This window comes from Colossoma macropomum, unplaced genomic scaffold, assembly GCF_904425465.1.
Source record: "Colossoma macropomum unplaced genomic scaffold, Colossoma_macropomum, whole genome shotgun sequence".
In the NCBI taxonomy this organism is placed as follows: Eukaryota; Metazoa; Chordata; class Actinopteri; order Characiformes; family Serrasalmidae; genus Colossoma; species Colossoma macropomum.
Window position 1 is genome coordinate 737,143 of NW_023494786.1, and position 26,145 is coordinate 763,287.

A 26,145-nucleotide genomic window follows, 5' to 3' on the forward strand; every position below is an offset into this window, starting at 1 on the left:
TACCTGCTCAAACCCACCTCATTACACTTATCTGTTAACTGCCAGGTTTGGTGGGTGTGTCTGAGAAGGGGAACTACCAAACTCTGCTGGACACCGGCCCTCCAGGGACTGGAGTTGTGCATCCCTGATCTACAGTTTAAATATACGCCATACGTTCACAACACCAGTTCCAAGAGTAAATTATCAGTTCACAGCGTCATTTCAGTGCAGTTGTTATCCATGGGCGAGGGTGTGGTTACCTTAGTGGAACGTTCCACAGCACTGCAAAATAGCTCAGCCATCCGATACCGATATTCCGTAATCCGTAATCCTCAGGGGAAATTCTGAGGGTCCACATTGTGAAAGTACGGGGTTTCAAACAGAAAACGTTTTTTTCTGATGTCGACAGATCATTTGGTTCAGTTTTAGTCTCACCTTAACCCACTGCACAGGTTACGGTACATCGTTTTAAAGCGGCTCTCTGCTACGTTAGGCTGCCTTTAGGAACTTGCCAACAGCCCAGTGTTCCTCCTGTGAAGCCATAATTACAAAGGCTGCGTGTTCACGTGCCCCGCGGTCATGACCAGTGAGGCTACGATGAAGGTGTCGTATGTCTTTCGTCTTTTCCGTATCTTATACTGATGGTCTAACCAAAGCTTTTTGTTTTACTATCCGGTGTCGACCAGAGGATGGGTTCCCCTTTTGAGTCTTGGTTTCTCTCAAGGTTTCTTCCTCTATCTTTTTCCTCTTTCTGTGCCACTGTCGCCACTGGCGACGCTTATGGGGTCTCGGACCTGGATCCCCGTAAAGCTGCTTTACGACAAGGCCTGTTGTAAAAAGCACGATATAAACACATTTTGACTTGACTGAAAATCTTAGTCAGCCCTCCTAACGTCTTCCCAATCATAAAAAAAGTACATAACGCAACCAACAGTTCCAGATGAAAGCAAACTTCTGAGCTAATCATTGACTGCAAAACGTTAACTGCACTTAGAGGAGTATTTACCCACCACTGATGAGCGAAACCGTCGTTTTCTCCACCATGATGACGAGTCAGAGACTCTGAGCTCAACCTGAAGCTCCTACTTCTAATTAAAGGCACTTTGCTCTTAGCTTTTCAGCTCAGGAACCTACATTCACTATTATCCTGTCAGCATGTGAGGCAGCAACAGTCTCTTACAGCAAAACAGCTGATGGGTAGCACTTTTTCCTGAGAGGCACTGCACGTTCTAGAGGAGTCTCATGGTGCTCCTGTACCTGCTATAATTTACACACAGCACGCCGAATCCACAGAACGTTCTGTTTTGAATCCTGAACTGATCTGCAGACGCACTGCGTGAGTATGAGCAGTTTCTGCAGTGCTTGTCATGGTTAATCAAGTTAGAGAAAGGGAAAAGTTACAGCCCGTGTCTAAATCAGGGTTCTCCAGTCTTATCCACAAAGGGCCTGCAGGTTTTCCTACCAAGCAGGAGATCATATCATATAACTAATCAGCTGTTTGAAGGCTGAAACCATCAGATGGAAGTGTATTCAGGTGTGCTTCTGCTTGACTGCAATGAAATCCTGCAGCCACACCAGACCTCTGTGGATAAGACCGATCTAAACCACCCATCAACCTGAATAGTGGCATCCAGCTACAGCTGCTGAGTCAATAACTGCAGAACTCTCAAGGTCTAATAATATTGCCATGGATTTGTGTATGGCAAGACTTCAGCTTCTCTAGATGACACTGTGACTGTCCAAGCAACCATGTGTACTTCTTTGCATAGACTGACTATTTACAGGTTATGCTGAAAGTTCTTTGGCCACCATTTCTGGTTCCCTGAAGAACCCTTCAATGGATGGTTCTTTAAAGAATTTAGTAATTAAGATACTAACATGAATTCCACAAACTGTAAATGTTTTGAGTTGTTCTCCTAGAACTAGACATTCATGCCAAGACCCACTTAAGAACCTTTATTTTAATAAGTGTTGGTGAGGTTCCTTCAACCGACTCGACAGTGCACATCCATCAACAGATGTTTCCTCCTGCAGGCTTCATCTAATCCATCCAAAATTGGACAGGGAGCATTTTTCCTCCTCGTTTTGTCTGTCCACTAAGTATTATTTCACACGTTTAGAATTCATAGCAGAAATTAAACAGCAGCGAAGTGTCTTGTGCTGACAAACTTTGTCAAAAACATTTAATGATTGATTCAATCTGAGCAGGAAAGAACTTCGGTCTCATTTTGAGAACGTTCTCCAACAGCAGTCATCATGTGCAAAGTTGAGACTTAACAGTTTTCATCCTGAGGCCTACAGGAAGCCTGGTCCACCAGATTGTTTATGAATATAACAACTGTAAATACATCTCACTTCACAGAGTGCAGGGGTTTAAGCCAGAACACTGTTCTAAATAGTGTATATTTTAGCATGTAAGCTCATCTTCCCTGCTATTCTCGTCAGCAAAACTGCAGCAAAGTCAAGTATCTAAATATTTTAAGTATCCAAGTACTGGTATAGCTTCAACAAGCTGCCTTATAAAACATTTCCCTTAAAAGATCACTTACAGAACTCCTCAACAGAGACTCTTGGTGGACTTACCTGAAAATGGTTCAAATTTCAGGCCAATGAGATGGCAACATTGCAAAATCTGAGATTTATCAACATGGTTTCAGCCTGGTTACTTGTCAGTTTGGGATTCTTCATTTACCGGGTTTTGGGTTAACATACAGATTTCGCAGCCAAAGTTATAAAGATTCTTGATTTGAACCAAAAACTAGCATCCCACCAACGATGACGCTGCATGGTAACAAAACGGCAAAACTATGCCAAGATGAGTACTGTCCACTGCGAGTGTGCAGCCAGGATCAGCGGTTTAAAACGTCAGCCTTGACGTTTTCCTTACAGTTCATAAACCCACCTGTGTGTGATTCCCCAGCAAATTCGTCCAAAAAGGTGGTGAGATGTTCCAGCCAGTGTTTCTCTTCAACCCCAGTCATGGGTAGCAGTCACACCAGTGGTAGAAATAACCAGGAAAAAGGGCAAAAACGCTTCAAATTTAATATTTTTACCCATAAAAACACCAGCACAGGGACAGAAATGCCCCAAAAGAACTTATTAGTAATGTATTTAAGTAAAATTAACATATTTGAATGTAATAAATTATTATTTATTATTATTGCTGCTACTTTCACACATCACTTAATTTTGACCTGCCTGCTCACCTTTAGATTAAACACGCCTACATAAGAAAATGCTGATGTCTAAATTCAAGAGCATTCACCACCAACTCCATCTTCATCCACATTAAAATGGAATAAACACTGAATATAGACGCTATTTAATTTCTTTTTTGGCTGTTTTTGATAAAACCTGTTAGTATTCTGATTAAAATGCCACTTTTAAAATTTTGCAAAGTGCCAACATTTGTGTGTAAAATGCCCCTGAAACAAAACTTGCCCCATTGAAAAGCTCCATTTCCCACTTTGCTTCAAATTACACTAATATTTACTAACATCAAGTTAGTAGACTCTGATTTATTGGCTGCTGGTGATAAAACTGTTAATATTCTAGAAACGTGTTGCTCAGTATCCTGACTAAATTGTTATTTTTAATACAGGCTGAATTAAAAACATTCATCTGATTTCAAAGCGCCATATTTTTCCCCCACTGTGAGGCGTCTAGGAACCAATCACAATCCAATTGAAAGAGGGGGTCATAGAGTTTCTGACTGTCAGTGGAAGACGGCTCCCTTCAGTCTGAGAGGAGATGAGACCCCTGAGCTGAAAGCGTTCTGCGTTCTCCACTTCAATAAGAGTGAATCCGTCATAACTGTGCAGTTTGATTTTTGTGGGCAGTGAAGCTCCAACAGCTCAGAGCATTCGTCGTTGGTTCCACAACACTGGATGATCTCCGAAATCGCACTGAAAGAACCCTAAGTGCAGTGACACCCGACATGCTCAATTGAGTATGGGGTGAATTTGACTATGGTGTTGATGTTGTCTGTACAGCTGGAGGAGGTTCATACTGAGCACTTACAAAATTACATAATAAACTTTATGCTCATTAAATCATTTACAGTTTACTGCATTGTTCTGTAATGATTTACAAGTGAAATAAAACACTGAAATCGGATGAATCTTTTTGAATCACACTGTATTCTGCAAAGTGCCACCATTTGTGTATAAAATGCCCCAAAACAAAAAAAAAACACCATTTCCCTTCCTGCTTCAAATCACCTAATCTAATATTTACAACTTCAAATTACACTGATATTTACTGAAGTCCAGTTACTAGTGTTTACAAGTTCCTACAAACCTGCATTTGACACTTGCAGAGCCAAGAAGTGAAAGTCCTGCTCTGTGATACTCCACCAAGTTTCATGGCCACAGCGTACACAAACAGGAAGCGGTCTGAAAACGGCCGCAGTGGTTCTTGAACCTTGGTTTATATTTCAGTTCTGACATTATGTGCACAGAGGTGACCACAAAGGATTGGCTTCCTTTTCTCCTAGGAGCATGAACTGAAAGACCGTGTGGAACCGTAAGAAAACATTGAGGAAATAAAGTCAGTCATGAAGCTACGTTTTTTATTAAGTTTCAATGCTGTTTTGAAATCTGTTGACTGTGTTGCAGGAGAATCTTAAAATCTTTAAAGGTACTAAAATGACTTACGATCATACTGATAAACAGCTTTGACACTTTCAGCCTTTTTAAATCAAGCCAGCCGTGACGTATAAATGACACGCAGATAAACACTTTGCCTCCCAAATGAAAAGGAAAGAAGAGAAAGATTAGCTGCAGAGAACAGCAAAAAACCCTGCGGAGCTCCAAGGGAAACCCCTCGGCTTTTACCTGAGGCCCAGCCAAGGCGACGGCAGCTCCATCGCTCGGTTCTCCTTCGGGGTTACATCCTTTATCTTCAACGGCTCTAAGCAGGTCCTCCAGCACCGACGCCCACTCTAGAGGAGGAGAGACATCGGTTGGAACAGTAATCAATAAATTAAAAAGTAAAACGAATTAAATTAAAACTACGGATAAAAAGAGAAAAAATATCTGTGGGCCATTTCTGTTGGTAACTGAGTCTGTACTGTGGTGGGTTTCACCTGTAGCCGGATAACTAGCTACATTAGCTTTAGCGTCGTCCGACAGGCTTCAGCTCAAAGCACCACAGATCAATTCTGTTTTTATCTTTGTCACTTCAACACCGGTAATTCGAATCTGTGCTCTCAGATACGAGTCTTTATCCTCTAAATGGGTATTTTTAGTCGTCGGTTTGCTAGAACCGAGCCCATACCGCAGTGGGAGGCACCGTAGGGTCGTGTTAGCTTAGCCTAGCAGGCTGAAGCTTAAAAACAGAACAGGTCCGATTTCGGATTTCTGTCACTCCAACACCGTTCAGTTGAGTTTTTACAGTCTATACTTGTGATAGCAGAGCAGTCAGTCAAATCGAACCTGCACTGTGGTGTTTAGATCTCTTTAGCTAAGCTAGCTAGGAGAGACGAGCTGGCTTGTATTAGCTTAGCTAGGAGGCTCCAGCTCCAGACACCAGAGAGCAGGTTTAATTTCTTTTTTCTCTCCCTCCGACAGAAGCCGCTCAACTTCGCTTCCTCAGATTTGAGTCATTAACATCACTAGTCTGAATCGAACCTGTTTTCTAGTAAGCAGAGCTAGCAGCCTGCTCACAAAGCTAATGCTAACCAGCTACTCTCTCCTGGTTATCAGCGCCGTTTAGTATTTAGAAACTGGTGTTACACTGAAGCTGTAGCGTTCATTGAATGTTGGGTTAAACTTCGTCCACTGTTTTCATTTATTTGCTCTTACTAAAAAAAGGTTATTATATACGAACTGTTTATGCTTTAGAGTCTCCGCCTCTGCACCAAAGTACAGTTCAAATCTGTGGGAAACGCCGACTGAAGTTCATCTCGGTACCTGGATTGAAGGTGTCCTGGTCCAGCATGCCTCCGTCTCTCAGAGCCGGGATCTCCGCAGGCTTCAGCTTACTCCAGGGGACGTAGGTGACTCCCAGCTCCACGTCCCAGTACTTCTTAAACCGCGAGCTCACGCCTTTGTTCAGCGCCCAGGCAATCTGACCAAGAGAACAGCAGCATCTTCCCAAGTGATTCGACCACAAAAGAACAGCATCAAACTGACCATGGAGGAAAATTCATCTCTGATCAACACCAACATACATTCCACACCAGATCACTGCAGCTGACGGTCTCTCCTTCCAAACGAATTAACCAGCAGCGTTTAGTCATCTAAGGTTGTAATCTAATTACAGCTCCTTCACACTGTTTTTATTTATTTATTTGCTTTTGTGAATTATTGTTAAACCTGTAGATATTTCTAAACATCCTCCAAATATTCAAACGGGAATTCCACCGATTTGCCGTGATGTTATTCCACGATAACACACTCCCTCTTGTGTTCTACTGCTTAAAAATAGAAAATAAACGTGTAAAAAAAAGCTAAAGGTGAGTCTTAAGAGCAAACAGGGATGTTTAACTAACAGTTTATCATCTGGCTGCGTTTGATGGGACACAGATTTCAGCGTGAACAAATTTTTCAGTGAGTCATTATGAAGCCACAGTCTCAAGTCTGCTGAATCTCTGCGCTTTTTGTGCTCATAGTTTTGCTATTTTTGCCATAATTCCATCTTCACTCAGCTGTACTGACAGCCGCAAACGGCACGATGCCCCAAAACAGCCTCGCTTTAAAGACTTTAAAAGGTAAGCACCTCCGAGTGTCACCCTAACCCCTTAGAACTGAGTTACAGGGTAGTGGTTGAAATCTTCCCTCTGAAATGAGACCCTCAAATAAAAAGAGCATCACTTCATTAACAGCTACCAGCGCTGCTCTGTAGGCGACCCTGCCAGTCTGCAGTGACAGCAGAGGAGGGTAAAGTTCAGCTCCTCACTGTTGGGCTTTAGTTACATTTAGGGCATCATATGCCTTCAAAGAGGGGGGCAGTTATTTATTATCACCCACCCCTAATTCTTCAGTGATATGAAGCTGAAGTCAGATATTCACCAGATTCTTGTTAGAATTTTCCTGTTCCACCTTAAATGGAGCAGCAGTTACATTTGGTGCCTCAGGCATCAGAACTGCTGGACTATTTAAGGTGGAACGGGAAATTTAGCTAGCTAGCTAACGAGCCATTAACACTACTAGCACTTTTTATGCTTGTTATGAGGAAAAGGATCAAAATACATTGAAACGACATTAAACTAAGATAATACAGTTCTTCTGCCCCAACACTTCACCTACCCCTCTATCTCAACAAGAATGGGGACACCCTAACCCAAAGTACGAACGTCTAAAGCAGGGGGGTCGGGCTGAGGGGTAGGGGCGAGGCATGAAATGGGATTGGGCCTTTATTATAACATTACCAGGGACATGAAGTAACGACATAAAAAGAACCACCCTGATTTCAGGTTGACTTTAAAGCGCTGCTGAAACCCTTCAAACCAGAGAGGAAGGGTTTGTACCTTGAAGGGCTTGTGGTTGATTCTGGCGCTGCCTCTGCTGAGCTTGTTCAGGGCTGTGGAGGCGTCCTGTCTGTGCACCATGACGATGTAGGCACAGCCTCGAGGAGGAATCATCTGAGCAAGAGAGACAGGAGACAGTAACGGTGAGGCAGGACTGCAGTTTGAAGGGCAAAAATACATCACCATCAATGGAACAGTATGAAAATTACCCATCATGACATCAGTGACCAAAATCACTGGGCCTCATTCTCCAAAATCTTAGGATGAGGCCCAGTGTTAATACTTTGCAGAGAGTCTGCAGAAAGATTTTTTAACTTCTACCACCAATTTTTGGATCAACTGGATTAATATTATGTGATAACTTACACTTATTTTGACTGAATTAACTATAACCGCTGAACACAAAAGATAAAAACTTACGTTTATAGATTCGATCTGTCCGAATTCCTCCATCAGGCTGCTGATGTCCTGCTGCTGTGTTTTCTTATCCAGCTGACCGATCCACAGTGTTGTGGTGCAAACTGAACACAGAGAACGCACATCAACACTAATCGGTACTTATACAGTACATACATACATACATACATACATACATAAGCAGATACAGTGGAAAAAAACCCAGATAAATATATATATTTTTTTATATAAACAATAAAGTAAACACAAGTAATGGAAGGAAAGCATGCAAGTAATTTTATAAATAAATAAATATAATTATAAATAACGCTAAGCCTGCTGATGCAGATGCTCCCACTGACCGCTGAGCGTCTCTCTCCTGATGGGCGGGAGACCCTTATGTTTCCTCTCTCTCTCCCTCCGGTCCTCAGTGCGTGACCTCGGCGACCCCCTCCAGCGCTCTCTGGACCGAGACCGCGAGCGCCGGAACCTCGAGCGATGAGAACGTGAGCCGGAGCGGGACCTCCGCGTACGGGACGACGAGCGTCTCCGAGGAGACCTGCAGAGACGGTGAGGAGCTGAATTGTCACCTCGTTATAACCAGAACAGGGAGGACCTTCAGAACCTTTAGTTACAGGTATCGCGGATAACAAAAGTATGCAGTATGCACATCTCAGATGGACGTCTGAGGAGACGAGGGGAGAAACTGAGTGGACAGTGCAGATTCTACACTTTCAATCAGAACCCCGTTTGTGTTTGAGCAGAAGAGGAGAAATTATTATTTATTATTTATATTTGATAACGTTACTGTTGCGTGAACAGCCTTTACATTTTCGCTGTTTCTGACAGTTCTTGACTCTTTTTTTTCTGTTTGCTTCAAAGTCAAGACTGCAGACTTGAACCTGCCGATACAAATGTAAATTGAACTAATATGCAAAATTACACAGCTATGCAATTAATTATGCAACTGCATCCCAAAATGTAAGAATTATGTAATGAAGCAAGTTATAATGCAGTAAAACAACAAACAAACAACCAAACAGACAACCACAACAACAACCACAACAACAACCACAACTTACATAGAAAACTTCTTAAACCCAAGGTCTCTTAAAGTGTAAAAGGAAAACTTCAAAACAAACAGGTAAGATGCTACAGATAGAAACAGATACAGGCGAGAAATCATTAAAACCTACGGTAAAATAACAAAAAGACAACAAAATAACAAAAAGAATAAAAAAAAAAACAAATAAACAAGGAAGCCACAGTACAGCAAAGCAACTGTAAGAACACTAAAATAACACACCTCGACCTCGATCGCCTGTTGTATCTCCCATCCCGATCATCTCTCCTGGACTGGCTGGACTCCATTAGCACATCCTGAAAAGAGGGGAGACTTAAAACAACCAATTTAATCTGGAACGAGTAAAATATTGAGGAGTGGACTGAAGATATAAAAAACGCTGAAATTATCCAGAAGTAAAACACATTGAGAGCCTTATTGCTGTGCACATCTACTAAAGGAATAGTTTGGCAGTTTTCCCTGGTTTTCCGAACATAATCGATCCCAGATGTTCAGTGCCTGAAGTTAATGCTGCTATAAAGCGATTGTAGATCGTTACAAACAAAAGTACGAACAAAACTCACACCTCGACGTCAGTGCTACTGTTTAACGCTCTGTAACGGACTTCAGTCCATGTCTATAGATATCAGCAGGTTGGTGGTCTCTGAGGGTGGTGGTCCGTACCTGGGGCTGTGCGCTGACGTGGCCGTGGTTTTCGTTCCGAGGGATCTCGAAGGGGCCGGACGGCTGGAGGTCAGGGCGAGGCTGTCCCGCGGCCTGCGCCGAACCAGGAACCGACTGAGAACCCACTGCCTGCAGCGCTGCCTGCACGTTCGGAAGCACCTGTACAACAAAGCAGAGCATTAAAAGGGCCAATACCCGCACATTTTCCCCCCGTTTTATATTCCCTCTCTGAGCTCCACCAATGACATCTGAGCAGTTTAGTGAACCAAAAACAGAAGATCCATATTTACATGACCATGTAAAAAGCCTGGTTCTGTTACTAAAGATTCATATCGCTGATGTGGGAAGAAAACCTTGTTATCTCCAAAATGGTAACTTTCCAGGAGAAGGAAAAAACATACTTTACTTTCAATGTAAGTCAATGGAATCAGAATTTTTACCAAGTCATTTTGGGTTGTTTCTTCTGGTTCATTCTCCATTAAATTTACACACAACGTAAAGGACAACAGGCATTTTCAAATTATGTCAAACTGAAAAACGGCAAAAATGGAGATACAAGATTTTCTTCCGATATCAGCGATATGTAAATAAGCTCTGTTCTCATTCAAAAGGCAGTCCAGGCTGAACGACCCTTATAACGAGCGTCAACACCTTCATGCAGGTTTTATTTGATGCCTGGTCACATCAAGCCTTTTTTATATGCCAGAATACAGATAAAACAAATCTACAAATCAGTGACGGGGCATTTTTAACCAGGTTCAACCCAAACATCTCAATGACCGTTACGGTCGTACATCCTTCAAACATTAAGAACTTTTTTTTTCTTTTTTCCCCCTCCCTCTTTCAGCTCATGAATGTGAGCGACAATGTCAACGTCATGGACTTTTTGCTCAACAGTGAAATAAAATACCTGGCTTGATAGTTGACCGAAAAGGTGAGCCTGTAAAGCCTGCTGCAGATCCATGAGGTTTCTACAGAAGACAGATAGATAGATAGATAAATAGATATATAAAACATATAAAGCGTATATAAAAACATAAAATACAAGTATAAAACACACTAATGTGCATGCCCACACGCACACACACTCACACACACTCAAAAAAATGTGTAAATGTAAATATATATATACACACACTGTCGAACAATTAGTATAGAATAGTATTAGTGTAGTGGTATAGTATAGTATAGTATTAGTGTAATGGTATAGTATTAGTGTAGTGGTATAGTATAGTATTAGTGTAGTGGTATGGTATTAGTGTAGTGGTATAGTATAGTATAGTATTAGTGTAGTGGTATGGTATTAGTGTAGTGGTATAGTATGATATAGTATTAGTGTAGTGGTATAGTATAGTATTAGTGTAGTGGTATAGTATGGTATTAGTGTAGTGGTATAGTATTAGTGTAGTGGTATGATATTAGTGTAGTGGTATAGTATAGTGGTATAGTATAGTATAGTATTAGTGTAGTGGTATGGTATAGTATTAGTGTAGTGGTATAGTATAGTATTAGTGTAGTGGTATAGTATAGTATTAGTGTAGTGGTATGGTATTAGTGTAGTGGTATGGTATTAGTGTAGTGGTATAGTATAGTATAGTATTAGTGTAGTGGTATGGTATAGTATTAGTGTAGTGGTATAGTATAGTATTAGTGTAGTGGTATAGTATAGTATAGTATTAGTGTAATGGTATAGTATTAGTGTAGTGGTATAGTATAGTATTAGTGTAGTGGTATAGTATAGTATAGTATTAGTGTAATGGTATAGTATTAGTGTAGTGGTATAGTATAGTATTAGTGTAGTGGTATAGTATTAGTGTAGTGGTATAGTATTAGTGTAGTGGTATAGTATAGTATTAGTGTAGTGGTATGGTATAGTATTAGTGTAGTGGTATGGTATAGTATTAGTGTAGTGGTACGGTATTAGTGTAGTGGTATGGTATAGTATAGTATTAGTGTAGTGGTATAGTATAGTATTAGTGTAATGGTGTAGTATTAGTGTAGTGGTATAGTATAGTATAGTATTAGTGTAGTGGTATAGTATTAGTGTAGTGGTATAGTATAGTATTAGTGTAGTGGTATGGTATAGTATTAGTGTAGTGGTACGGTATTAGTGTAGTGGTATGTATAGTATAGTATTAGTGTAGTGGTATGGTATGGTATAGTATTAGTGTAGTGGTATAGTATGGTATTAGTGTAGTGGTATAGTATTAGTGTAGTGGTATGATATTAGTGTAGTGGTATGATATAGTATAGTATTAGTGTAGTGGTATAGTATTAGTGTAGTGGTATAGTATAGTATTAGTGTAGTGGTATAGTATAGTATTAGTGTAGTGGTATAGTATAGTATTAGTGTAGTGGTATAGTATAGTATAGTATTAGTGTAATGGTATAGTATTAGTGTAGTGGTATAGTATAGTATTAGTGTAGTGGTATAGTATAGTATAGTATTAGTGTAATGGTATAGTATTAGTGTAGTGGTATAGTATAGTATTAGTGTAGTGGTATAGTATAGTATAGTATTAGTGTAGTGGTATAGTATAGTATAGTATTAGTGTAATGGTATAGTATTAGTGTAGTGGTATGGTATAGTATTAGTGTAGTGGTATGGTATAGTATTAGTGTAGTGGTATGGTATAGTATTACTGTAGTGGTATGGTATAGTATTAGTGTAGTGGTACGGTATTAGTGTAGTGGTATGGTATAGTATAGTATTAGTGTAGTGGTATGGTATGGTATAGTATTAGTGTAGTGGTATAGTATGGTATAGTATTAGTGTAGTGGTACGGTATTAGTGTAGTGGTATAGTATAGTATTAGTGTAGTGGTACAGTATTAGTATAGTGGTATGGTATAGTATAGTATTAGTGTAGTGGTATAGTATGGTACAGTATTAGTGTAGTGGTATGGTATAGTATAGTATTAGTGTAGTGGTATAGTATGGTACAGTATTAGTGTAGTGGTATGGTACAGTATTAGTGTAGTGGTATGGTATAGTATTAGTGTAGTGGTATGGTATAGTATAGTATTAGTGTAGTGGTATAGTATGGTACAGTATTAGTGTAGTGGTATGGTATAGTATTAGTGTAGTGGTATGGTATAGTATTAGTGTAGTGGTATAGTATGGTACAGTATTAGTGTAGTGGTATGGTATAGTATAGTATTAGTGTAGTGGTATAGTATGGTACAGTATTAGTGTAGTGGTATGGTATAGTATTAGTGTAGTGGTATAGTATAGTATTAGTGTAGTGGTACGGTATACTATTAGTGTAGTGGTATAGTATAGTATTAGTGTAGTGGTATGGTATAGTATTAGTGTAGTGGTATAGTATAGTATTAGTGTAGTGGTATAGTATAGTATTAGTGTAGTGGTATAGTATTAGTGTAGTGGTATAGTATAGTATTAGTGTAGTGGTATGGTATAGTATTAGTGTAGTGGTATGGTACAGTATTAGTGTAGTGGTATAGTATAGTATTAGTGTAGTGGTATGGTATAGTATTAGTGTAGTGGTATAGTATAGTATTAGTGTAGTGGTATAGTATTCTTACACAGCTGGAGTCGTTTCCTCCTGTTTTGGTTCTTCCACATCTGGTTCCTCATCATAATCGAACCGGTCCAGCAAAACCTGACAAAGAAACAAAGCAACACAAACACACTTAAAGGACTTTTGGCGGTTTTCTTTCATCTATACCTTTTTAGCTGAGCTGAGTAACTGAATTCAACAGTCAAGCATCCAAAACAGCATGCAAACAGTGTCTTTGGGCACCTTTATAATAACAGACACTCATCATTAGAAACTTACTAGAAAACCTCATTCACTCGTAGTCAGTGCCATCATAAAGGCCTTTGAACGATGCAGATACACTAACGACCCAACAGAACACAACAGCCACTGCTAACAATGCTAACGACAAACAGAAGACTGTAGCCTGCTAAAGGAAAACGCCTCTTCACTTTCAGCCAGGTTAATACTGTGTGTTTAAACTACTGGTCACACTTTATTTGGTTCCCTATAGACGATTACAGACACTTAAATTAAAAATAAACTTTCTGGTGATGTTCAGTTGATCATCAGGTTTTGCCTTAAGGTTAGGGTTAGTTTTAGGGTTAAGGATAGATTTAATAAACTCCCCCACACTGAACTTGAAGTTCAGCTGAATTTAATGGATATTTAGTTGAATGTTACTGAGCATTTACAAAGACTCTACAGTGGACCATTCAAATAACACTCAGATTCAATTTCAGTTGCATTTAATGACTATTTGGTTGAGCGTTACTTAAAGATCTACTGAACATTTACATATATAAAGAATCTACAGTGGACCATCCAAATAAAGTGTTACCAAACTATCATTTAAATGTTTAACTGACTGGAACAGTAGAAGAAGTTTAATGTCAAGAAAATCACCAAAGTTTAATGACGACACTGAATCATTAAACTGTTTTCTTCTCATTTCAACGACTGAAACAGAGCGACGCAGATGAGTGGACGTGTAAATGCTACACCGAGCCACAGGGATTAGCTCCAAGCTAACATGCTGCCACAATACAACATGTCATGATACAATACAACCTATTGTATTCTACTGTGACACTCCCACTGTGTAATTATTTTTCCCCCGGTTACCTTTGCGATTGTGCTGTTCGGCTGAGAGGGAGCAGCGCTCTGGGCAGCCGGCTGGGCGTTAGCACTGCTCTGCTGGAGAGTCTGCAGAACCTGCTGGAGCTACAGCAGACGACAAACAAAAAAAGGACAGAATGCATCTGGAATGATTAACATATAAGGGTGTAATTCATACCAAATCCAATGCTGTGATATTAGTTTCACTAATAAACTAATACAATGTTAATAAAGAAGCAACTCACGAAGCTGCTGAACAAATAATAAATACAGAAATTCACTTAATAAAACTAATAATAAACAAAATTATAAATAAAACAGTTCATGGTCACGAATTTAATATAATGACTACGCAATAAGCAGAAAGAAACAGTGAAGGGAACATAAAAAGAGGGAAAACTCGCTTCACTCACATCGAGGCCTTGACTGGACTGTAAAAACTGAGCGATAGCGGTGAGCACTGGAGGGTTCTGGTGCTGAGGGAAAGCGACGGGGTTCTGGAGCTGAGGGAGAGCCGCCGGGTTCTGGAGGTGTGGGAGAGCCGCCGGGTTCTGGAGGTGTGGGAGAGCCGCCGGGTTCTGGAGGTGTGGGAGAGCAGTGGGGTTCTGGAGGTGAGAGAGAGCCGCCGGGTTCTGGAGGTGTGGGAGAGGGGTGGGGTTCTGGAGGTGTGGGAGAGCCGCCGGGTTCTGGAGCTGATGGAGAGCCGCCGGGTTCTGGAGCTGAGGGAGAGCCGCCGGGATCTGGAGCTGTGGGAGAGCGGCGGGGAATCTGGAGCTGTGGGAGAGCCGCCGGGTTCTGGAGCTGAGGAAAAGTGGCTGAGATCTGAGTTTCTGGAAGGACTCCGGTACTGATGGGCTGGTCCAGAGTGACGGGGATGGAGGCAGAGGGCGGTTGGGCAGGTATCTCAGCAGCTGGAGACCCTACAGATCAGAAATAAGTCAGAAATTAGTCATGAAAATCGAGATTAGAGGACTTTTGATGAGGAAATTAGCTTCTCTCCAAAGTTCTATGTCCTCATTTTTAAAAATGAGGAAAGATCTGAACTCTACGCTGCACCAGGGGGCAGTGCTGAGCCTGTGTCTTCTGTCTTGGTCAGACTTTCCTGTCCGTTTAGTCCAGGGGTCGCAACCCAAATGTTAAGAGCCATTTTGTCCTTTCAACAAAAATCTAACAACCCTAGGAGCCACAATATTGTGTCCATTTCACCATCTTGGCTGTAAATGTGTCTCAGTATGTGCTGATGTTCTATTCTAGGCTAAAGAAATTTAATATAAACATAAACACAGACTTACTTTGCTCTGCTTTAAGCTTTAGACTCAGCTATAGCTGCTTTTCTCGCATCTCTGACAGGAAACTTTTCCACAAAAGTAGAACAGTTTCTGTAAAATGTCTCTCAACATTCGACTTTTTATGAGGCTGAAGTCGCTTCTCATTCACCAGCTTCTTGTTTGAATTTTCCCGTTCCACCTTAAATGGGGCCTGAGACGCCAGAATGTAACTGCTGCACCATTTAAGGTGGAACGGGAAAATCCGGATGAGAAGTGATTTCAGCTTTGTGACTTTTTAGTGTTTGTCAGTTTCTCATTCAGATTAAACGTATCAGGAAACCAGCTGGAGTGATTATAAACACAAATAAGTCCATTCGTCGTTGTTCACCATTCAGCGATGTTCATCTTAAATCTCTCTCTTTGTCGTTTCGTTAGCTACTAGCTAGGCGAGACTGTTGTCTGTGTTGCTATGGTGACCAGCAGTCTGCGCTGATCTTCAGGGTTAAAGGGTGAATTAGCAGTTCTACATTAACTCCAGAGTTTAAGACCATTTACTGTTAAACTGTGTTGAACGATCAGCAGAGCTTTATTTTGCTGTAAAGGAGGTTTATTTTATTTTTACCTACAAATCTGATTCTGCTGTGGAGCCACAACAGGACAGTAAAACAGCCACATGTTGCCGACCGCTGGTTTGGTCTAAAGAAGGAAATGCAAAAAGACCACTACAGCCGCTAAAGGCCACCACATACCAGACAACAAACAGTTCAGCTATAGCAAACAGGAAGCACCGCAAAAGATGCAGATAAACACCAAACAAGACCATTTTACAACCTACTAATTAAAATTTGATGGAATTAAAATTTTTCACCATTTATCACATTTAAAATCAGCTAATTAACTCCACACAAACTCGCCGTAAGGTGCGAGGGGGAAGTTAATGATGCGACTAGGCTAGAAACATTTATCAAACACCTCAAAATAAGAGCACTGATCTAAGATCAGGTCTCACCAGGTCAGGGGATTTTATTTGGTGTTAGATAAGAAGCCTAAGCTGATCCTGGATCAGTATTATTACTGTAAGACGTCTGATAAATATGGGCCATTGTTGTTGGCCTTGGTGAAAGGCAGTTAGCCTGTCAGTATCTTTTAAAAACTTCAGATTGGCAGATCTGCATGTTTTAAAACCTCTTATTCTCCAGGGTACGTTTTGGTTTGTCCATCTGAATTTACATGACCAAATCGTAAGGCAAATTATTCAACAACTGCATGAAATAAATGTACATTTTTATTTTATTTATTTATTTATTTTTTTGGTAAAAGTTAACAGAAAACGTGTTTGATGATCTCACATATTGCCATATGCTTACAATTTACTGCTGAAAGCCAAAAATCTTAGACGCTTTTTGTATTATTTTATAAAAATAATGTTTACAGAGCAGATCACTGAAGAGACGCCATCTGTTTATAGTTTATAGCCCAGATTTGTGAAAAAATCAGCTTCTTTTATTCTAAGGGTTTAAAATTACATCACCCATCTATCTGACTGGAAAGAAGACAGTTTCAGCTCTCATATGACCCCCACCTTTAGAATGCAGCTTATGAAATATGAAAGTTATGAAGAATATGACGAGGTGCGTTTTGGAACCACCGGTGTTCCCAAGGAGTTGAAAAGGTTAAATGGGAGGCAGTCCTGGACTGCAGGCAGGCCAGTCCAGCACCTGTGCTCTCTGATTGGGCAGCCATGCTGTTGTACGTTGCTTAAACTGTGTTCAGCATTAATGGCGCCTTCACAGACCTGTAAGTTACCCACTGATTAGGTAGCGACCGTTAATCTGTGGTTTTTGGCCTTTTCCTTTACGCACAGAGACTCCTCTGGGTCCCTGTACCTCGTTTATTACGCACTGTAAAGGACAAAACACCTAAATTGATGTATTTTTGGCAAAATAGCCATTCAGACCACTGAAATATCAGCTAAGAATAAATCAACAATTCAACTTTAACTCTTTAACTTGTCTTTGGCAGCCAAAAATACTGATGGAAATCAATGAGATCCGATTGTTATCCATTGTGTTTCGCATCTCTGTACCTCCCAGCGTCCTGCCGTTCTCCAGAACAGGTAAGAGTGGAGCTGAAGCCATGTCCAGCAGGGGCTGAATGACGTCCATACCAAACACAGAGTTCTTCTGCCACAGATTCAACACCCGCAAGATCTTCGTCTTCATACGGAAACAGAGGTTGAAATACACGTTAGTCTGAAACTTTATATGATGGCTTGCTTAGAAAAATCAGCAAGGAAAGCAAACGAAACAATCAAGATGATAAAAAAAAAAATGAGCAAATAAAGTCAATTCAAGAATAAAAATAAAAAAATCAATACAATTCAATAAATATTTAATAAAATCTGAAACCGAATCCGAAGCCTTTAAATAAATAAATAAATAAATAAACAAACAAGGCAATTACATCATGCTAACATCTATTAAGGAACAGGGTAAAACATGCTACGCAGTTCAGTACCTTATCATCAGGAGGACATTGGTAGAGGCTGTGGAAGGTCTCGGAGATGTTCTTCAGAAACCTCGGACCAAAAACGTCTTTATCTTCTCCAAACTGATGCCGAGACTGCCTGATGATGGAGTCCACCACATACAGGCCGGGGACCTTCAGCTCTGGACCACACTACAGAGAGACAAACAGAAAACATGATTCAGTTCAACAACAACAACAACAACAACACAACATTTACATTAAATCTGACAAGAACTTCCAGCAAATTTTTGAATCAGTAATAAATTAAAGATGGTAAAAAGTCTGGATTTCTGTTTAAATTAAGGGTGTAACGATAGACTTTGCTCACGATTTGATTCACGATACTAAGTTCACAAATTGATATTTTGTCTTATGATATTTTAAACAAAAATTTGAATAAAACAAAAATTATGAACAACATTTTTTTATTTCTGAAGTGCAAACAATGCAAAACAATGCATATTAGGAACAGAGCTTTAAAATTGTGAGCAAAATATTCTGTTGTAGCTTCACCATATATTAAATACCCAAGTAAAAACAGTCCCTTTGTATTTCTGAAGAATCACAAATTAAAATAATGGGTACTTTTTCTTGTGCGAAATTTCACAAACTTGTATTTAATGTAAACAAACAGAATGTTAACTCTCATGCAATCAAAAGAAATTAGAAGGAAAAAATTGTGAAAATTGTGACACTGAATGAAACTGAGGTTCTTTTAGTCACACAGGTTTCAGAAGTTTCACAGTATCATCTGCATCACCAAACGCTGTACTTGGGCTCCAGAGTGTTAACTAGAAGTCCTCATGTCTTTTGAAATAAAAACACCAACCGAGGCTAGAGACCGTGGCGTATGGGAGCATGACGTATAACGTGCTGGTGTGGGTAAAATCGACTGCGCCCTCTGGTGTTCAAAAATGCGACTGCATTAGATGCCATAATAAACAGAATGTACTTGTTATTATCGTCCATCCCCACATTTTTGCATCGCGATGTATCGTGTCATGATGTATCGTTACACCCCTAGTTTAAATGTATCCTCCAAAAAGATTTTCTACATCAAAATCTCACAAATCACATCAGATCACATACCCTCTTGATGAACTTCTCAATTATTTGGACGACGTGTTTATAAAGCTGTTGGAAGAAACAAAGACGTCAGTGTTTTAGTCAGAAAAATGGACGGCCTACTGCAAATAACCACACAGTACATTTATGCACTAATTTACCTTGATAGCTTTTATCCCTGCTTTTGTGATGGACATCATCTTTGCTCGGGAAATTGGCGGCTTCATGTCCATCATGGACACCATCTGGTAATGAAAAGCAAAGGATGGACATAAATGACCTGAAGCCCTTTGAAAAAATCTGCTCATTTCAATATAAAGAACGCTGTTTGTGTTTTACACATTTTCACCAGTCTAGAAATGAGGATTTAACATGATGAGTTAACAACATTTTAAAATGAACAGCTGTAAAATGCCCCATGTGTCCAAACAGTACAGGACGTGTAGCTAATTTTAACACAACATAATGTAAAATTCAGCAGTTGGGAGTCACGTTAGAACAGCTGGGCCCTCCATTCACTCAGACACAATAACAGTCTCGCCCAAACTTTCTCTGTAACGTAACCAGACTGATGTTATTCCCTTTTAGCAGTGTGGTTCTCCATTCTTCCCTGCCTGAACTCCAAACAAAAAATACATTATGAGATATATATATATTTTGTTTAAACACTATTACATATTTTTAAATACATTTTAAAGTACATTTTTCATATAATAATAATAATAATTATAATAATAGTAGTAGTATTTTGCCTCTTTGGACACAATCATTCGTATGCAGGACAGAGCAGCATGTCCTACATATATTAAATATCATTATACATTATTGAATGTGTTATTATATGTTACTACTACTTTTTCTTTATTTTAAATGCCACTGTGTTGCTCATCATAGTCCACAGGGTAATCGATATGTCAACCATATAGTAATAATAATAATAATAATAATAATAATAATAATAATAATAATAATAATAATAACAACAACAACAACAACACAACAATAACAATAATAATAATAAGAAGAAGAAGAAACTACCATCTCAGACCAGTGTTCATTATAGCATCTTACTTACCTGCCATATTACCCCACTTATCGGACTGTTACCTCACTGATCCCTTTCTTTGCCACTATACACCCTTTAACTGCTGCTGCACTCAGCACTTTAACCTTAGACTCATACTTTGCACAATGTAAAGGTTACAGGTATGACTGTGTGTGTGTGTGTGTGTGTGTGTGTGTGTGTGTGTGATGGTAGGAATGCATGTTTTATTTTATTTTTTTGTACTGTATTTTATTTTATTCTATTCTATTTTATATTTATTTTATTTACTACATGTAAATGTCTGTCTGGTACTGTGCACTGTGAGCTCCTGTAACCAAAACCAAATTCCTTGTATGTGTAAGCAAACCTGGCCAATAAAGCTTGACTCTGATTCTGATTCTGATTCTGAAGATGAAGAAGAGTAACAGTAGTGTTTTGCCTCTTTGGACACAATCATTCGTATGCAGTACAGAGCTGCATGTCCTAAGACACACCAAGCCACCAAGGATTAACTAGTAGAAAATAATTCATATTTTTATTTATATTTATTATTTAACAAATGTATACCTCTGAGTGCTACTGAACATTTTATCCTGCTAGCACAGCTGCTATGATCTCAATCAGTGAGCTCACAGCCGTGTCTATACACCAAACGTCCCAGGTCCACTCATAACATCTGTGAGGTCATAAATCATTCCTGCATGACCATTTCCCAACGTCTCTTTATCCACTAGAAGTAAACAGGCTGTTTACGTTACTGTGCCTTTAAGACTGATACATGTAAATGAGCTCTGTTCTGACTGGCTGTCCTGTATTGTGCCTCATTTAACTCTTGTGTGGTGTTCAGGTCTGTGGGACCCATTTTCAGTGTTTACCAAAAGATAAAATGATGCGATTAATTATTATTTCTACCTCAAATTCTTGGTCTTTGCTCATTTTCTGTGAAAAACATACAAAATAACCCATTTTCAGTGCCTTCTCTCTGTTCACCCCCCAAAACATTTATATTACACATGTGGTGTTGGCTGAACCCGCGGGGAGTAAAAGTGTGGAGGTGCTGTGTCCTTCACTCTGTTCTCCTCCTACATGGCCTGCTGTTAGTGTGTGTGTGTGTGTGTGTGTGTGTGTGTGCGCAACATGGACAGGCTGCTGACTGGCTACAGCTGCTAAAGGAGAACACTTGTAACTGCTAAAGGAGAACCCTACGCTGGACACTTGTAATATTTTAAACATCTGGTATTTTTACATAAATTGTTATGACTGTATTGATTTAAACAAACACATCAGCAACACAAGGGTTAAAAAGCACCTGGAGCTAAGAGAGTGATGTAGATAACAAGCAACAGAAACCTATAGCCCACCCATTAGCATGGTGCTAACAGCATCCTTAAACCATCACACACTCTTCTCAAGCCACGTCAGGTTTTTAGATGAACTCCTGACTTAGAAAAACTGTGCAAATTAAGTTTTTCGCCGAGCTGTTTAACATCGGTTTATGATTTTCCTAAGATGTTTTCGGGAAACGGCAGAAAATCATTTGCAAAATATACATTTTTTACACAACAAGAATGAATTGATTAAACCGTAGTAAATCACTGACCGTCTGATCAATATGTTCATCAACATGAACAGAGCTTTCTAGCCCAGTTAAGAAGAATTAATTATATCAGTCTACAGAAAAGAAAGGGGGGGCAACTGATATAATCTGGCCGACAATACTGCCGATAACAGGGCCTTTTTTCGGCCGCAGCACCACTACAACTCAAACTTGCGAGCTCGGCTGGTCAGTACGACGTTCTCTCTTTAACAGCAACACAGACTGACCTGAACACAAAACACCATCACTGCGTTATACAAGCACATAAATGCACCCAAACCCCACCTTTAGCATGAGAATAACACTAAAAAGCTGTTTGTGACGCCCGAAAAAAGATGAAAAATAAGAGGTGATGAACAAAAGACAAAAGCCAAAAGCACTCTGGGTAGTCCTCCCCATAACCCCAGCCCCACCCCCACACCCCCCCGGCCAGGGCCATAGTACATTATATAAGTCTGACGCTGAGATCAAAAAGTGCCATATTAACTAGTACATCAAAACTAATACACCACCAACAGAAATGCATTTAGGCTACGTTCACATTACCAGACTGAAGTGGCACAAATCTGATTTTTGGCCCTAATGTGACTCAGATCTGATGTTTTCAGAGCTGTGTGGACACAAATCTGATCTTTTCAAATCCAACCTGAGCCACTTTCATATGTGGTCCTAGACTGGATGCCTATCCGATTCACGGCCATGCGACCTTAATGAGACGATCAGACGCTGAATGATGGCACAGCCGAACAGAAGTTAAAGCCTGTAAACGGTGGAAAAGCAGCTCATCTCACCTTTTTCTCCTTCGTCTCGCTCTAATAATGAAGCTGAGAGCTGATGAGAGTTAATTATCTTCTCAGCAAAGCTCGTTCCGCTCGTTAGTTTGTTTGCTGATGATGAACGTGATTCATTCACGTGACGTTACTGAGTAGGATGAGCTCATGCAGGTCATTTCAGGACGCCGGTTCGTTTACATTAATGACAGATTGGAGTCACTTACCTAAACGAGTGTGAACCACCATGTCAGAGAGATCGGATTTGAGCAACGAGGCTTGTAATGTGAACGTAGCCTTATTAGCACAGTATGTATAGTAACCATAGGAAACCAGTATGTGACAAAAAACAATACATAAAGTGACAGATTTGCCAAACATTCATCTCAGGACCAAAATACACGTCTGTTTTTGGAGTCGGACCCATCAGAAGCGACCAAACACCCACATTATAACAACAAAACCACAGTTAGTTGCAAACCTTCACACCTCAAGCCAAAACAGAGCTCAGCCTCAAATAATACAGAATAACTCACCATTACAATATTCATCAGAAACATTAATCAGATATTTTAGTTTGAATGAATAACTGACTCTAAATGTAGGTATTGTGATATAAACCGAGTCTGTTCTACAGTTTCTCATTAGGCTGAATGAATAACTGACTCTAAATGTAGGTATTGTGATATAAACCGAGTCTGTTCTACAGTTTCTCATTAGGTTGAATGGAGTTTCATAAATCTTCCTTGACTTTGCAACAACAGTGAACGAGTTGAGTCAGGTGTGTTTAAGTAGATGAAACTCCAGCAGCATCACTGGAGAACATCAAGCTAGATCTACAAGGCCAGCCAGGCTGTAACTCTGACCAATAAAGCACGGTTAGGCCTCAGCATAGACATAGAGAATAGAGCATGTGTTTATGAAGCTGAAACTTAGTCAGGAACCCGGTAAGTTGAACCTTATGAAGGAGACCCCATGTGAGAGAACTGCTATAAACAAAAACAAACATTAGATGGCTGGAAAAGTTTAGGAAAACCAAAAGAAATAAAGACTGTAACAGAAGAGACCAGTTTTATTAACACAGCTGGAAACTTCCCTCCGCTTTTCCAACATATATATCGATCATTAAGATGTAAACAGAGTCATTCAGAGTGGTTTGGTGTGAAACGCTCTGTTCTAGAGAAACTTACCGAGTCAGAACTGTTCACAGTGGTGGTGATAGGAACCAGACGTCCACCTCTAAAAGCTCCCTCGCAGAAAGTTACTACATGAAATGGTTATGAATTCACTGCCTGATCTCTGAGACATTGCTTTAAGATAGTTTTGAGAAGATTTTGGACTATAAGTGTGTATTATTTAATATATTCATGGCAAAGAGACACATTCAAGGCAAAATTTCTTCTCAGATTTTCCACTATTTTACTATTTTCACAGCAGTTCTGATAGGAACCAGACGTCCAGAGAGTTTATTGGCAGTAAAAGCTCCCTCACAAAAACGGTTATGTATACGCTGCTGATGAGAGACACTTTTTATTATGTTTTATGATAGTTCTGTGACAATTTTTTTTAGTCCCCAGTAAAACTCGTGCTTTTTTCCAATATTTATGTCTATTTTACCATCAACACTGTTGCATTCAAAGACTAAGAAGACTTGTATAGGTTCACTGGTTGTCCTGGATAGTAAATAAAATCAATGCGTAAACACTGCAACTCCTGGTTCCTATCACCACCACTGTAAACAAAAAAATCCATTGTGAGTTTCTCTGTTTCTCTACAATGGAGCAATTCAAGCCAAACCACTCTGAACGCCTTTACATCTCAATGACTGAACTATCCAGAGGTTTTGAAAGATGGGTGGAGTTCCCCTTTGAGTACTTTAGTAACAATGTTATAAACTGCATTTCAAAAAAACGATTTTAACACTATCAATTTTTATTTATTTGTACATTCTGTTGTTTTTTGACCCTCGGCCCACCACAAACACTGCACTTTGGCCACCCAGACTAAATGTTTGGATACCCCCGTAGTACAGGATTTACATGGTATGCATTTAAGTTAGTTAACTTAAGTAGTTGCTGATTGGTGAAGGGAAACCACAACAGCTTTGTAGTCTTCGTGAGATGCGCTATTAATGTTTGCGAAGCAAAACAAACAAACAAACATGTTGTGGGGCCTTGCTAATGCTAACACGAACCAAACCACCTTAAACAGCCTTTACTTACTTCTTTGGCCGTTAACATGACAAAAACACGTTAAAGTCTTCTAATAGTTGCGAACATGCGAGCCTGAAGCCAGCTTCTTGTTCGAATTTGCCCGTTCCACCTTAAACGGTGCAGCGGTTATTATTGTAACCCCTGATTCCCCAGAATGAAACGGGGCACCATTTAAGGTGGAACGAGCGAATTCGGACAAGAAGCTGGCGAACAGGAATGTGACGTCAGTCTCGTTGCGAACATGACGCTGAACAGCAAATTAACTAAAACTAAACTAAATAAAAATCCTAAAAAAAAAAGAAATAAAGAAATAAAAGCTAAGTTAGCTTAGCTGACGTTAACCGCAATCTACTTAACATACTACACAGTGTGTACGCCAACGAGAACTCCCGCCCGCGCTATGATTGGCTGCTCTTTCACGTTTGCGAGGAGTAGCACCGCTACCAGCCTATGGCAGCTCGAGCGGCGAGAAGAGGAGCCAATCAGAGCGCTAGGAGGGCGGGCCTTGTCGTTAGCCTACACCGCAGCCAGAAGCACGGTAGGACGCAGTGTTTGACGACTCGATTAGCTTAGCACTCAAAAGGGCTAACGATGAGAAAACGGCGTTCAGTGCGTTCTTACCTCCGCGTTAAAAGCCTGCACTGCATCCATGGCGCCTTCTGGGTCTTCACCTACCCGTCTGTCTTCATCTGGAGCAGCACGGACGGCTGTCGGCGGATATTTTTACTGATAATGTTGAAGAATCCAACTTCACCTCAACTGCTAACGAGATGCAATAGCATGCGCATGCGCGGTTAAACGCCTACTGATCAGCGGCGCCTGCTGGACGGCAATAGGAACTAACCGCGTGTTGTGGATGCCTGTCTGTAGGACCAGAGGTGCCCAACGACGCTGCGTACATTAGAGCTTTGTTTTCAGCGTATTTAACCTTAAAAGCTGTTTTCCCAGTTTGGCCAGTCTGAGCTGAGTTTATTCAGCTGTTGTTCTCTGCAGCCTCTGTAAATGTAGCTTTTACTGTGAGGAAACTCGACCTCAGACTCAGTTTGAGTCACTAACAGCAGAATCATGTTTGATTTTGAGAAGCGACACTATGTCTTTATATTTCAATCCAAGATCGACATAAAATTCAATGAGCTGCTCCGTGTCTGAGCTTAAGCAAAGCACAGCTTTTCCAAGTGAACGCAAACCGTTGCATCGTAATACAAAACATTTGCGAGGGAACGTAAAACATTTGCAAGGGAATGCAATGTCATTAACTTTTTTTTTCTAACCACGGCCCCTTAAGGGCTCCGTAGTGTTGACGTTTTATAGAAAAAATAAATAATAATAATTATTAATAAAAAATAATACTTGTTTTCACACCAACTTGCTGCCTAACCAGTACCTGACAGTGACATTTGTGATGTACTATATTAGCTGACACATAAACAGTGTTTATAGTTCTGTG

General features: G+C 40.1%; 1 protein-coding gene across 1 annotated transcript in view; it reads right to left on the bottom strand.

Moving 5' to 3' along the window:
• LOC118797944 (SR-related and CTD-associated factor 4-like) overlaps positions 1-25,475 on the bottom strand; it is a 36,881-nt gene extending 11,406 nt beyond the window's left edge. Inside the window, 17 exon segments of the mRNA XM_036557246.1 lie at positions 4,815-4,921; positions 5,892-6,048; positions 7,451-7,564; positions 7,871-7,971; positions 8,209-8,405; positions 9,153-9,226; positions 9,594-9,752; positions 10,504-10,564; positions 13,139-13,215; positions 14,218-14,316; positions 14,625-14,820; positions 14,822-15,131; positions 17,566-17,695; positions 17,997-18,158; positions 19,098-19,142; positions 19,235-19,318; positions 25,320-25,475. Coding sequence (XP_036413139.1) covers positions 4,815-4,921; positions 5,892-6,048; positions 7,451-7,564; positions 7,871-7,971; positions 8,209-8,405; positions 9,153-9,226; positions 9,594-9,752; positions 10,504-10,564; positions 13,139-13,215; positions 14,218-14,316; positions 14,625-14,820; positions 14,822-15,131; positions 17,566-17,695; positions 17,997-18,158; positions 19,098-19,142; positions 19,235-19,318; positions 25,320-25,349 — 2,103 coding nt within the window. The 5' untranslated portion in view covers positions 25,350-25,475.
• Positions 25,476-26,145: the final 670 nt, after the last annotated feature.